Raw genomic sequence first — 15,565 nt, 5'->3', positions numbered from 1 at the left:
AACCAAGAAGGAAATGGAGAAAAGTACATGAGGATGCGCCACAAGCCAAAAATGAGACAGTCATAGGGGCACGGATATTAATATATCTAGGGACACATGATACGGCTGGAGGAATTAACAAAGGACTTTAACAAGAGTGAAGAGGAATAAAGAACGCAAGACACATAAGAGATCCCTTTGTTGATTGTCTGGGACTCGCGGTATGTACGAAAAGTGAAATAAACTGGTAGATGGATAGGACTAAAGCACAATGGAAAAGAGAGGCTGGGGGGAAAAGAAAGTAAAATGCAGTAGTTATGCCTGGATTACAATAAATAGCTAAAATGATTTCCTTGATAGCCACGGGGTTTGGCAGAGTATGTTCAAACAGCAGTTTGAGGGTAAGAAATGCAAAATGCAAGATGGATATTCAAAGAAAGAAGCCCAGGTCCTCCTATGAGATAACAGATAAGAGTACGGGTGAGCAGGTAAAGCAAGGTGTCATAGAAACCCCTCAAGGGAGGGGATACACCCAAGAAGCCAAACTGACATCCCAGTGGGCAGAAGGCTGAGCCAGAGCGGGGTTCAGGGGAGAGGGGACTTGGAGCTGCCGAGTCTGAGGGTTGCCACCCAGTCTTGGGTCACCGAGGTCGGGTGCCATGGCTGTATCTATGAGGAAGGTGAACAGAGAAGGGCCAGGAGGGGGACTCGCAGAGAGGGAAGGCCACTAGGCACAGAATCAGCAGTGTGGATGGAAGTGGCCTTTGCCGGGCAGAGGCAGCATGCAGGGTGAGGACGGAGCTGAGTGCAGCGAAAGCCGGGCTTGTTACCGGGCTTGCCAAAGCTGAGACGGACGAAGCTTGTGCCTTCCCCACCCTTCCCCACCATCCTTCTGCTACAGAACTCCATAAACTTTCAAGGCTGAACAAATCACATAACTTTTCCCTGCAAGGTTGAAAGACAAATGTGTGGGGCCCAGAGTAGGGACGCCCACAACCAAATCTCAATGCAGAGCGGCTCTCTCCTGTCTCAAAGACGCCCTTCCTTGGGCCACGTGGGTTCTCAATCTCCTGCTGCAGCTCCACTTTCCAAGGGAGAAGGGCCCGTGCTCCTGGTCAGCCTGGCCAGTCTGTTGAGTAGGGTCTGAATAACGGGGTGACGCAGATGAGAGAAACAGTCAGAGAAGGGCGCCTGAGGACGTGTCCAGAAAACTGAACACAAGAAGCAAAGTCTACCACGAGCTGTGCGGTGTTTCATATCACAGATCAAACTTTTTCGTAACATTTTTCTTCCTCATCTTCATGATTCCCCACACCGCCGGGCCCCCTTCCTCACTCGCTAGTCCTTCTTAATCGTCCTCCCTGGCTCCTTCTTCCTCCAGTCCCTCTGATCACACTTATGTGGGTGATCCTTGGGTGCTGTCCCTAAAGTGCTCCTCTCCTCACTCACGGACTCCCTGGGGTACCAGAAATCCACAGACACTCAAGTCCCTTCACATCTGCAGGCTGCACCTCTGTGGACCAAGAGAGCAACTGTCTACCCTGGAGAGGAAGCAAATGTACCCAGGAAATGGGAAACAGAATTAAACAAGTCAAAAAGAGACTAAATAGTTGGGAGATGTGGAAGTGCTCGTTAGGGCTCATGAAGTAAGAGCTGAAGCAGCAGTTTTTGATGCCAATATTCATGTTTATCTCATTTTTGCTCTAGGAATAATCAAAGTTAACATTTAAAGAGCATTTACAATGGGTCAGGCAGTGTGCTAAAGGGTTTACAAGCATCTAATTATAAATAACATGACTCTGCATGACAGACCTTGGATATGCTCTTCATGACCCTGTTTGGCAGATGAAGAAATTGAAAGCATCACTAAGCATATTTTAACAGATGCAGAAAGAGGCAGGCTGTGTACTCCCTGTCTGTCTTCACACGTTCCCCGCTCCCTCCCCTCGCCTCCTGTCGCCAATCTCTCTGTCCTCTTTTCTTCATACAAGGAAGGACCCCATCATTGGATTTAGGGACCACACTAAATCAAAGATTCTATTTCCAAATAAGGTCACCCTCTGAGGTCCCGGGTGGACATGGATTGTGGGGACAACACTCAACACATTACAGGCTCCAAATAGCAACAAAGAAAGAGCACTGAGCATATTTAAACTATTTCCCACGTTTCTCCTTTTTCTTGTCCCTAAAAGGCCACCCTCCCTAGGGTACCTCTTCTGTACCTCTAATGACCACCTTGCCCACAGGGTAAAATCCAACGCCCTCCCACCTGCCCTCCCACCCTGGCTGTCTCTGGAGTTGGTGGTCTCTGGATTCCAGATGGCCTCTGTCACTGGAGTCTTCTCACCCTCCCCACATCCTCCACCCTGTGTTCCCGGTCAAATGACTCCCCCTGAATCTTTATGACCCGGTTGAAATCCCTTAGGAAACTTTCTCAGATGACCGAGAGGTGAATCTTTGCTGCTCCAACTCCCTTGGAGATACTCTTTTCTCTGTTCACAGGCTAGCTAATCAGCCCTTCAAACTCCCTTTGATGAACTCATCACTCACCTCTTGTCTTGTTATCTTTGTGAACGTAAGCCTTTCCTTCTGCACGAGTCAAGCCTCGAAGACTCAGTTAGTGCCTTTTTCTAGAACCTAGTTTTGTGCTTGGCACCCCCAGGTCTGCAGGAGCCGTAACTGAATCCTTTACTTCCCCACTGCACCAAGAGTTCCTGCCAAAAGTTCTTCTCTGTCATCTCGTGAACGGCTGTCTTTCCTGGTCACCTGGTCCAAAGAGGTGCCTTTCTCCTCGGGGCTCCTGGAGCAGTTAACTCCAAGGTGGTCCAAGCCAATGGGCCACCTGGTTTTGGGATCCACTGTATGATCACCTGTTGTATATTCAATTTCTCACTCATTCGTGAAGATGCCGGGAGTGCTGTTCAACCAATCACTATTCAGTCACTCTTCCATTCACAAAGTTTTCGTGACACCCTTGCTCTGCCTGGCTCAGGGCTAGGCTCCATCCTCCTATTCAGGGGGCCAGCAAACTTCCTCATCCTTCTTCCTTCTCCTCCCAGCGACTAACACAGTTCTTCAAGGGTCACTCATTCTCAATGGGACAGTGCTATTCAAATCACTTTAACTCATGCTAAAGGACCAGGTCAAATGAGGGACTAAAAATGCTATCCACTTACGCGACTTCCCTGGCAGTCCAATGGTTAAGAACGCGCCTTCCAATGCAGCAGACGAAGGTTCGATGACTGGTCGGGGAACTAAGACCCCACATGCCTCGGGGCAACTAAACCAGAGAGTTGCAACTACTGAACTAGAGAGAAGCCTGTGCACTGCCATGAAGATCCCACATGCCACAGCAAGGCCTGATGCAACCGTAAATAAATCTCTCTCCATATATATAGAAACACTGCCAACTTAGGACTTCCCCGGTGGCGCAGTAGGTAAGAACCTGCCTGCCAGTGCAGAGGACATGGATTCGACCCTGATCTGGGAAGATTTCACACGCCGCAGAGCAGCTAAACCCAGGGGCCACAACCACTGAACCTGTGTGCCTAGAGCCTGGGCTCCTCCACAAGAGAAGCCACCACTCCGAGAGGCTTGAGAGCTGCAACAGAGTATCCCCTGCTGGTCACAACTAGAGAAAGCCCTTGAGAAGCAACAAAGATCCAGTACAGCCAAAAATAAATAAGCAAATCCCATCAACTTAAACGAGGGGCTCAAAGCCCTCTGAGAAGGCACTGGAGGCCACCAAGCCTGAGCTCTGTGGCCAGTGCCCGGAGTTAAGGGACGAGTGGAGGATGAGCCCTTCCCTGGTGGCTGGTGGCTCAGACGGCACACAATCTGCCTGCGATGTGGGAGACCTGGGTTCGATCCCTGGGTTGGGAAGATGCCCTGGAGGAGGGAATGGTAACCCACTCCAGTATTCTTGCCTGGAGAATCCCCACAGACAGAGGTGCCTGATGGGCTACAGTCCATGGGATCGCAAAGAGTCAGACACGACTGAATGACTAAGCAGCAGGAAGGTGAGCCAGGCTTTGAGAAGAGGCTCCTGGCATTCTCTGCACTGGCCGTGGTGGTGGTGGGGGGCGGGTGCAGAGGGTCAGGCTCTGCCTTGAGCGTTCACCATAGTGGTGACAGCCCCGTCCCACCATGGCCCCTGGTCAACCCCCTGAGAAGTCTTTCAGGGACCAGAAGGCAGCTGCAATGTGTTCCAACCAGGACTTCCTGTGAACAGAGCAGGGTTGTGAACTGGGGATAAACGGGCAGTAGGCTTCTTAGGTAGTGCCGAGGTAAAGAATCCGCCTACCAATGCAGGAGATGCAAGAGATGCCAGTTTGATCCCTGGGTCAGGAAGATATCTCGGAGGAAGAAATGGCAACCCACTCCAGTATTCTTGCCTGGGAAATCTCATGGACAGAGGAGCCTGGCAGGCTACAGTCCATAGGGTGACAAAGAGCCAGACACAACTTAGCGACCGAGCCACGCCTGGCCAAGGCAGGACCCTGTGGGCAGTATATCATGATGCGCACTAAGGCAGGCTCAGAACGCAAACACATCCCTCTTCTGATTCCACCATAAGCACCACCAGCCTCTTTTCCTGCACTGGCCAGAAAGCAACATCTGTCACCCTCTCCCCCGCATCAAAGGGCCTCAGGATGAACAAATAAAAGCACTGGTTCCAGGCGCTTCTCTGCTGAGTATCTGAAGATGCCCTGGGCAGGGGGCAGCACCAGGGCTGGAGGCCTGGGTGGAAGGGGGCCACTCACCAGCGTTGCTCTGCTGCTTCGTGTTTTTGATGTAGGCAGAGAACTTGGCAAAGATGTCGATGCCTGCCGTGTTGGACTCCCGATGTTTCGCAGCCAGTCTGGGGTACCTGGAAGGCAAGACGTGTTCTCAGGTGAGTGAGAACGCGGAGGTCCTTTAAGGGAGAGCCTCTTTCAGTCACCTCATGACGAACAACATTCTTGTCTCCAGCAAGATCTGTGAGTCTTTTGAGGTTTCCCCAACAGGATCCCCAACAGATCCCCAACAGGATCCATAAGGAGGGTAGGCACTTGTACCTCTAGTTCAATGATAGTGCCAGTGAGGGAGCTGGATTTTATCGCATGGGCAAGGCAGTCGTTAGAGGTACGTGAAGAGGCCCATAGGAAGGGTGGCCTTTTAGGGACAAAAAAGAGGAGAAGCACACGGGAAACATTTAAACATACTCAGTGACCTTGCTTACTTGCTATGTGGAGCCTGTAATGTGTTGAGTGTTATCTCTACAATCCATGTCCACCCAGGACCTCAGAAGGTGACCTTATTTGGAAATAGAGTCTTTGCAGATATAATTAGTTTTAAGAGTCTCAAGGTGAGACAGTATTGGTTCAGTGTGGTCCCTAATTCCAATGATTGGTGTCGTCATAAAAAAAAAAAGCGGACACACAGAGTTGGGGTAGGAGGAGGGGCATGTGAGACCGAAGAAGGCAAACTTGTTTGTAGAGGAATCCATGGCTTTGACCCCATTGGTGCCATCAAAACAAGCCATTCCAATTTTCCAAAGATGTTATTTCATGAACATTTTACATGAACCGCCAGGCAAGAGTGGATGGAAGTGGGGGGAGGGGCAACTGCTTGACCATCATCATCACTAAGTATGTGGACCTTTATGATCTTCGGGTGAAGAGTGGATTGCCAGCTGTTTGGCTACTTTATGTTTAAAATGAAAAATCTTTTTTTTTTTTTTGGTTTAATGTTTTAAATAACTTGAAGCAAAACACCTTTAACAAGTATTTGTTTTTCTTTGTTGTTTTTTTTTTTTTTCTGTTGTTCCTTCACTGACCCATTAGCTAGGGCCACCTACTCCTGGACCAGGTTGAATGGCTGTTTAATTTCAGACACTGCCGTTGGACGAGTCTTCCAAAAGTCACTGGGTCCAGCCCTCTGCCCTTGGGCAGATATGAGGCATTATCATCTAATTTTACAGGGAAGCAATTGGAGACCAGAGAAGTTCAATGACCATTTGAAGTCATTTATTATTTAGGCCATTTGGGGTCATTATTTATTATCATGGATAATAAATGGTGGAGGGGCCATGAGACCCTGGTTTCTGGGCGCTGGAGCAGTGACCCTCTCACTTCCCCTCTTCTCTGATATCAGTAAAAGCTTACTTGTTCTGAGTGTCCACTCTGCACCAGGCACCATCCTAAAGCCTTGCCAGATTCATCATTTACTCCTCACAATTCCACTGTTATTGTCATTAGCTTTCTTTCCCATAGGAGACAAAAAGGTGCAGAGAAGCTAAGCAGTTTGTCTAAGCTCAGGAGACCAGGCGTCAGAGGCAAGAATCCAACCAGGCAGTTTCACTTTGGAAGCCCAGCTCTCGAGTTCCATGTCCTGTTGCCTCTCCTCTACTCTGCTGTTTACCCTCCAAGCCACCAAACACTCCCAGGAGCTGGGCTGAGCACCATGAAGGAACTGCCGTCAGCCACCAGGGGGCGCTCTGCGCAGGTTCTGCACACATATCTCCCCGAATACACTGGGAATTGTCAATTCATCTGCTCTGACTGCGGACACAAAGCGATTGTCCCTACAAGATGCTAGGGAACCTTCCAAGATGAGGGAATTTAGAATCATCCGTCCCTATTTTGGCTTTCCCACATAGAATCTGACGTGCTGTTAAAACTGAGTGTCTTAAATTATTATCAATACATATAAAGTACTCCTTGTTTTTGCCAGATAAATAATAAAAACAGAAGGGACCAGATAACGCATTTTATATTTGGGTCTGTTGGGTTTTTTTTTCCTGCCATCGTTTGATCAGACTTCCACTCATCCAACCATTTCTTCATGATCAGGGTGGGCCAAACATGAGTGGGCGGTACCAAATCCAGGTCGGGTGACAGAGGGCCATGCGTCCAGGGAGACTATGCTAGTTCCACCCTGGGTTCTAAATAGCGTGAGTCATCGAGATTCGACTGTATAGCATAATGTCCCACTTGAAGGTTGTCCTGGTAGGAAACGTGTCTTCAAATACTAACCTCACAGATTTTGGTAACTAGACTCGGGGCAACTACTGTTCAGGATGTTAAGTGCTTTTATTTTAGCTCCATATTTACACTGTATTTTAAATATGCAGATGAGTGGGTTCCAGGGTACCTTTTGTTTCTCTAAAAGGCTAACAAATAGTGCTTTATCTATAGAAACATCTTTGAAATAAGATTGTGATGTGACCTGGTGACAGTCAAAGAGACAGGCAATCTCTCTAACTCAGGGGTGAGCCAACCATGGCCTGTGGGCCAAATCGAGCCCAACATTTGTTTATGTGGCTCCCAGGAGCTAAAGATACTTTATATACTTTTAAATGATTGAAAAAAATCAAAAGAAGGATATTATTTTGTGATGTGTGAAAATAATAAGAAATTCCAATTTCAGCATTCACAAATAAAACACAGCCACATCCATTTGTATATATATTGTCAATGGCTGCTTTTGGCTCCCCTGGTGGCTCAGCTGGTAAAGAATCCACCTGCCAGTGCAAGAGACTGAGGTTCAATCCCTGGGTCAGGAAGAATTCCCTGGAGAAGGAAATGGCAGCCCACTCCAGTATTTTTTCCAGAAAGGCTGGGCAACCTCACTCATGGAAATTTCTCTCCACTCTGTTTTTAAGGTATCTTATTTCCAATGCATGCATTTCAGATACACACTTAAGCTTCATTCTGGGAAGCGAAACAGTTGGCCATTCATCAAAACAATTTTCTTTTTTTTTATAAATAGTGGCAAAAGAAAAGATGATTGCAGATGGAAATGCTCTGATTGGCTGAGAGTTCCAACTGACGTCTCACTGACTCGCCATAGGCCACCATGCCCCCGAACAAAAGAACGGCATGCAACCAAACCAACATGCAGTCATGCCAGGGGTTAGGCCCTGTCCCTGGCATTGGGGATACACTGGAGAAAAAGAGAAGACAGTCATCCCATCCTCATGGGGTGACCTCTGCGGATTGCAGGGCCTCTCCTGGCAGCCTGAGTGTTGACCTCGCATTTCCTAATGAGCTGAAAAGTGGAAGGATGTCCCCTCTCTCCCTGACTTCAAAGTTGATACAGTAAGCCCCCTACATACGAACCTGCCAGTTGCAAACTTTCAAAGATGCAAAACTGTGTTCACATATCCAATCATGTAAGTTAGTTCACAGCCATGAAATTAAAAGACGCTTACTCCTTGGAAGGAAAGTTATGGCCAACCTAGCCAGCATATTGAAAAGCAGAGACATTACTTTGCCAACAAAGGTCCATCTAGTCAAGGTTATGGTTTTTCCAGTAGTCATGTATGGATGTGAGAGTTGGACTATTAAGAAAGCTGAGCACCAAAGAACTGATGCTTTTGAACGGTGGTGTTGGAGAATTGAGAGTCCCTTGGACTGCAAGGAGATCCAACCAGTCCACCCTTGCTTGCTTGCTTGCTAAGTCGCATCAGTCATGTCCGACTCTTAGCGACCCCATGGACTGTAGCCTACCAGGCTCCTCCATCCATGGGATTCTCCAGGCAAAAATACTGGAGTGGGTTGCCATTGCCTTCTCCGAGTCTATCCTTAAAGGAGATCAATCCTGAGTGTTCATTGGAAAGACTGATGTTGAAGCAGAAAATCCAATACTTTGGGTACCTGATGCAACGCGCAGACTCATTTTGAAAGGACCCTGATGCTGGGAAAGATTGAAGGCAGGAGGAGAAGGGGACAACAGAGGATGAGATGGATGGATGGCATCTCCAACTCAATGGACATGAGTTTGGGTAAACTCCGGGAGTTGATGTTGGACAGGGAGGCCTGGCATGCTGCAGTCCATGGGGTCGCAAAGAGGCCGACAGGCCTGAGTGACTGAACTGAACTGAAATTAGTTCACACGTCCGGCACAAACAGTCATGTGCATGCGTCCTCTATAAGTGGTTGTGCTTTTGTTACTTTACTCTACAGCAGTGTATAGAGGAGAGTATCTTTATTTAAAGCCCACAATGTCTGGAAGTAAGCATAAAAGCAGCAGTGATATAGCTGGTACTGCTAGCGAGTGCCAGCTGTTGTATCATACTACTGTACTTTTCAAGGTCCTGTATTGTAAGAATAAAGATGTTTTATTATTTTGTAATTGTCTTTTTAATGCATTATTTGTGTATAAAGCATTATAGACCTTCTACGGAGAAAGCAGTGGCCCCCCACTCCAGTACTCTTGCCTGGAAAATCCTATGGATGGAGGAGCCTGGTAGGCTGCAGTCCATGAGGTCGTGAAGAGTCAGACACGACTGAGCGACTTCCCTTTCACTTTTCACTTTCATGCACTGGAGAAGGAAATGGCAGCCCACTCCAGTGTTCTTGCCTGGAGAATCCTCAGGGACAGGGGAGCCTGGTGGGCTGCCGTCTCTGCGGTCGCACAGAGTCGGACACAACTGAGTGACTCAGCAGCAGCAGCAGGCTTTCCACAGTACAGTACTATGTTGCCAGTTGTGTCGGTTTCATTCCTAGGCTAACTTTGTCCGACTTACGAACAAACTGGACTTGCGCAGAACACTCTCAGAAAGCAACTCATTCATATGTAGGGAACCTACTGTACTTTCAACCACTATGCCATCCCACCCTTGGTACTGAGGCTGCTCCACCTCCCAAAGAACCAACAAGAACCTTCATGATTATTACTACTGTGGAATATCCGTAGACATGTCTTAAAAGAATGAACTCAAAGTGTGTTCCACTGTGGCTCTGAGCCCTGTTAATACTTGCGTGACAGCTGACTGACTAAAGACAAGACATGTAACCAGTCCACTAGTTCATGCTCCTGAAGTTTTATCTCTGTTTGTTTAAAACAACAACCAGCTCCAGGAAAGTGCTGTGAAAAACTCATGGAATCACAGAACTTCTGCTGAAAGGCATCTTCAGAGATGAAGGAATGGGGAAGGTCTGAGAGGGGGCGAGGCTTGCCCAGGGTCATACAACAAGCACTGTGTAGAAGGGTGGCCGGACTCTGGCGTCCTGACTCTCCCTTAAGGATCCCGTTAACTCGGGCCATTCTACCAGGATGAAAGGCAAAGGCCAGCACGTCAACTATAATCCCGACACTTCCCTGTGGAGCATTAACTGGGTCAGTCTAACCAGGCGGATGGAAGCGAGTCTCATTTAGAAACTACTTGAGACCTCCTGGATTCCTCATTTTGACACCAAATGCTTTGTGGGACCAAATGTAATCTTTTAAAAAGATTGTTGGAGTGTTTGTATGTGTTTTTTTTTTTTTTCTTTAAAACATAAAACTAAGGGGAAAAAGGCTCCCACAATTTCTTGGCTCTCTGGCAGCTTTAACAAACAGTGGTGTGATGAGAAACACATGCCGACCGGCTTTTGCGGAACAGAAAAGGGGGGTTTGCTGCCCCCTAGAGAACCAGAAGGCCAGACTACCCTCCTCTGGGGCCTTGGGACACGGGCCGCCCAACCGACCTCCCAGTTAGAGGCGGTGGGAAGGCAGCTGAGGCAGATGACTTTGCTGCAGGCCGAACAGCCGTTCTCTCCTTGTGAGGCTGAACGACTGGCTTGCTGACATTTCTGGGCGGTAATTAAGGCACCTGCCCCAGTCTGACCCACTCAAAGGCACCTAAGGGACACTCTGGGGGGCTCCATGATGGTTGATGGTCTCACCCCTAGGGCCCCACCTTGGTAGCCTTCCAGAGCTGTGCATTTTAACAGTTTTGAGACTCTGCTGCCCAGGCTTGATGGATTATAGGGTCTCTGATATGTCAGGAATGGACTTACTAAAAAGCTTCTCCATACACTGCAGTCGGGGGCACCTGGACCAGATGAAGCAGAGCTCAGGACAGGTGGAGAGGGAAGGGAGGAGGCAGCGTCTGTGTCCTGCACGGCTTAGCCTGATTTGGACCATGGGAAATTTCCAGTAGCTGATGATACGGTGATGAATCTGATGATGGCCCTCCTCCGGAAGAATCTGCCTGTACACATGGGCATGTGATTCTCGTGGGGTCTCATGGGCCCCCTTGGTCCTGCTGGGGATGTAGACTGGGGAGCCCCTCCAAAGGCACGGCTGGATAGGGGTGGAGGGAGCCTGGCTAAGATGGGCATGAGGGTCATCCTTTCCTAGGGGATAGAATGGACACTGAGAGGGAGGGGTCACAGGGCATGACTGGCAGAGCTAGGAGTGGACCTCGCCCTCCAGACTCAGCCCGGCCCTGCACACTTCCTTCCACTGGGCTGGCTATCCATCCTCCAAACCGTTCCAATTCCCCATTCTCTACTGGCCTTGACGGAAGCAGGCACTCCTAAGAGCAGGTGTTACTTCTAGAAGGGAAAATGCTAACTTCATGGTGGACATTCCCCTCTGGGTCTCCCGGGCAAAGTCAAAACTATGTAGTTATCGAAAATAGCATTTATTTTCTGTTGTTGCATTTCAAACCAGCACCAGCCATGAAGTTAAGTCCCAAGGGATGGAAGATGGAACCTGAACCCTTTGGGGGTCCTTTCAGCACAGTGGCTGGCTGGTGTCCCATTCAGAGATGTGTGTGGCTAAGCTGGGTGTTCCAGGTGGGGCTGACGGGCTGATTTAATCAATCCGTTTCTTTTTCAAGACATTTGGACTTGAGGCAGCTTTCCATGCTCAGTATGGAAATAAACTGTCCTAACGGGGATAACCAAAAATACACTTTCAGGAAGAATGTACAAATGGTTGAGGCTTAATTATATCACAATGGTTGAAAGTGTTAAGTCACTCAGTCATGTCCAGCTCTTTGGGATATCATGGACTGTAGCCTGCCAGGCTCCTCTGTCCATGGGATTCTCCAGGCAAGAATACTGAGTAGGTTGTCATTTCCTTCTCCAGGGGATCTTCCTGACCCAGGGATTGAACCCAGGTCTCCTGCATTGCAGGCAGATTCCTTACCATCTGATCCACTAGCGGAGATCCTCAATGTGGATGACAAAGAAAACACTTTTAGGAAGGATGTGCAAATGGTCGAGGCTTAATGAGATCACAATGAGGAGTTAAAATTTAACAGTGATTTGATAGATGTGTGACCTTGGGCGTGTTACTTAACCTCTCCAAGCCTCAGCTTCTCCAGCTGTAAAATTAGGATACTGACAGTACCTACCTTCTAGGGCACAACAAGTGAGGGCTATAGCAGCCCCAGTGGCCTCATGGATAAGGCACTAGCCTTCTAAGCCAGGGATTGCTGGTTCTGGTGGCTCAGATGGTAAAGAATCTGACCACAGTGGAGGAGACCCAGGTCTGCTCCCTGGGTCTGGAAGATGCCCTGGAGGAGGGCATGGCTTCCCACTCCAGTGTTCTTGCCTGGAGAATCCCATGGACCGAGGAGCCTGGCGGGCTATAGTCCATGGGGTCACAAAGGACACGACTGAGAGAAAGTTTCAGTTTCAAGTGAGGGCTATATCTGTAAAAAATAAAATTTTAAAACCAATGCAAGATGGTCATCTTTCTTGTCAGTCCACTTATTTCCCCTATTAAAGTGAGAATCGCTCAATCATGTCCAACTCTGTGTGACCCCATGGACTTTACAGTCCGTGGAATTCTCCTGGCCAGAATTTCACCTACTAAGTATGTTCTAACATCCTTCCTGCCCCTCTGCTCCCATCTCACTGTCACTGCCTGAGCCCAGCCCTCTAGTCTGTCTGACCTGGAATGTCACCAACTGGCTCCTCCTAGTTGATTTCTAAGAGTTTCCATCCTCTGCTCTCCCTATATTCCCCCATCCCCCAAAGAACCTGAAAATGGACTCTACAACACCTTTGCTTAAAGCTTTTCAGGGACAAGCCTGCAGGATTGTTTCTGCACGTCTTCCTCTGTATGAAATAATACTCTTATTGCTCTAGTTTTTCTTTTTTCTAAAGGTGATTGTTTGAATCTCTAACTTCCATCTAGGTACAATGCACACGTCTAGTTTCCAGTAGCTTTTAGGATTTCAGGGCTCTTCTCTCCTCTTTCCCATTAGGAGCAACTTATCTACAGAACCAGCACTCTGGTTTCTCCCCTTACTGACCTCGTTTTCAGAAGTCAAACTGCTTTCAGTCCATTTTTTTTTTTCATGTTTAATTATGGGTTCCGACCAGACGGGGTCAGATTTGTGGATCTTATTCATACGTTGGTGTGGTTTTAAGTCATGGGATTACCTCTCTGCTGGCTGACTTTTCACTTTACTTCGTTGACCTTTCAGCTCTTGCTCTGCCATGAAGGAGCCTCTGCCCCCACTCAGGCAGAGGGGCTGGGAGAGAGGACGTGTTTAGGGGGCTTCAGCTCTTGGGGGCTGAGCTTTGTGGGGCAGGCTGGAGGCAAACAGCCCTTTGGGGGTGAGGAGGGCCGTACGAGACTCTCTCTTTGCAAAGAGGGTCCTGAGCTCTGAGTCAATGAGGCTCTTTCGGAAATCTACTCCCAGGTTCTAGAGAAGTACACGGAACCCTCCCCGTCATTAGCTCTGGAAAGAAGCAGCTCATTACTTTTCAGGGGTCAAAGTCTCCTCCAGGAACTCCTCAATCTTATTGACGTCTGTCTTCACATCCCCGTTGAACGTCAGGAAGGGTGGATGGGTACCAGGGGCAAGGTTGTGCAGGTCAGCTGGCTTTCTGTGGAGAGGAGAGAGCAAGGTTCAGGAGGTGGCTTACACCAGGGCGCTTCATGGACATGGAGACCTGGGGTGGATCATTCATTATATGCCCGTTAGCAAAAACAGACTTGGAATGGGACATAGGGCAGAGAAGGGTGGAGGTTCTGGATGAACATGGTGTGATACAGGAAATCCGGCTGGTAGAATTCAGTAATAGGAGCAAGACAGGATGGACTGTGAAAAAAGCAGAGCCTGATCACAGGTGACTATCTAAGCTAGAGCCAAGAGTCCAATACCCAGGGCAGAAGTTGGGGTTTGCTTTCAAAAGATCCTTTACTTATTCGCTTAACAAAAATGTATTAGGCAGAATCCCGAACTTTGAATAGTCACGAATTCAGTCATGCTTTTCCACTAAGAATGATCTGTGTTCTTCAAGATATGCACAGGAGGAAGGAAGTGACGTTGTGTTTGACATGGGTCCTTATTCAAGGCGGGAGTGGGGATAGAGCAAAGAAGGGGGAGAAGGGCCAGCAGACGGATGGTGGACCTGCAGAGGGAGAAGACTACACGGAGCACAGAGGGAGCAGGACGGAAGCTTCCCGGGGCAGGGCTGGGACATCGGCGTCACCCCAAACCCTCTCTCTGAGAATGCACACTCCTTGTGGGAGGCAGGCGAGGCGGGGAACAGTAGAGAGAGGAACCAAGAGAGTAAACAAGGGGGAAGAGGAGTCTGTAATGAAACACATTCCTGGCGTAATCAGCCTGGGAGGGGAAGCCAGGAATCTCTATTAAGGTGTCCCTCCCGCGTCCATGCCCAAACACACACACTCTCCAGCTGCCTTCTGGGGCACTTGGAACTCCTCAGACAATTGACCCTGAAAGCACTTCTAAAATCTAATTTCCTTAGTCCCTGTGTCTGCTTCATATGTGTTCCTCCTTTCAGACAACGCAAGGCCATTCTTTACCTTCTCTTCCTGTGTTCTAAGGGCTTCCCTGGCGGCTCATAAGAGCTCACCTAAGGCAGTGATGGGCTTCCCAGTGGCTCAGTGGTAAGGAATCCGCCTGCCAGTGTAGGAGACACAAGAGATGTTGGTTCAGTCCTTGGGTTGGGAAGATCCCCTGGAGTAGAACATGGCAACCCACTCCAGAACTCTTGCCTGGGAAATCCCATGGATAGAGGAGCCTGGAGGGCTACAGTCTAGGCGGATCACAAAGAGTCAGACATGTCTGAGCCTGCATACACACACACACACACACACACACACACACACACACACACAAGGCAATGAAGCTTGGGTTCCCAGCAGGGTGGGAAAAATACACACTGATTTTATATTTCAGCAATGACCTCTCTGTGGCTTAAAGATCTGGAAATTATGAGAGTGTCAGTTGCTCAGTTATGTCTGACTCTTTGTGACCTCATGGACTGCAACCCGCCAGGCTCCTCTGCCCATGGGGATTCTCTAGGCAAGAATACTGGAGTGGGTTGCCATTTCTTCCTTCAGGGGACCTTCCCGACCCAGGGATCGAAACTGGGTCTCCTGCTCTGCAGGCAGATTCTTTACCAACTGAGCCACCAGGGAAGCCCTGGCGAAATTATTAAGGATGATTTTTTTTTCTTCCTAAGACTCAGCAGAACAAGCCTCTGGAGTCTGGCATCCTTCTGAGGTACTGCCTGCGGCTGCTAGAGCCCAGCTTATGTTGCCCAGGGACACTGGTCAGGGCAGGGCCCGTCTCTTTGTTGACTCTCTTCAGCAGTTATGAAATTATATAGTTAGGACTTAATTACCTATTGCCAAGTCTAACTTACGGATCATTTAATATACATTAGTCCTCCTTCTCTGACTGGAGGTCAAGATGATGCTAAGAAGAGCCAACACGGGTGGTGTTCTTGCTACCAGCCAGCACAACAGTGAGTGAATGCAAGTGGTCCATGGCCTGCCTCCCTAGATCCTCACACAGAAACAAGGCTCCACTGCTATGCCCATCGCACCTGTAAGGAAGCAG

At 48.7% G+C, this 15,565-nt stretch overlaps 1 protein-coding gene across 1 annotated transcript in view; it reads right to left on the bottom strand.

The window, feature by feature from the left end:
- CLIC5 (chloride intracellular channel 5) overlaps positions 1 to 15,565 on the bottom strand; it is a 110,408-nt gene that overhangs the window by 33,860 nt on the left and 60,983 nt on the right. Inside the window, exons 3-4 of the mRNA XM_018039166.1 lie at positions 13,452 to 13,577; positions 4,743 to 4,849 (exon numbers count right to left, since the gene is read on the bottom strand). Coding sequence (XP_017894655.1) covers positions 4,743 to 4,849; positions 13,452 to 13,577 — 233 coding nt within the window. The remainder of the gene's footprint in view (positions 1 to 4,742; positions 4,850 to 13,451; positions 13,578 to 15,565) is intronic.

Source organism: Capra hircus, chromosome 23 (genome assembly GCF_001704415.2).
Source record: "Capra hircus breed San Clemente chromosome 23, ASM170441v1, whole genome shotgun sequence".
Taxonomy (NCBI): Eukaryota; Metazoa; Chordata; class Mammalia; order Artiodactyla; family Bovidae; genus Capra; species Capra hircus.
The sequence above is the reverse complement of the archived record's forward strand: the minus strand, read 5'-3'. Positions and strand labels throughout refer to the sequence as shown.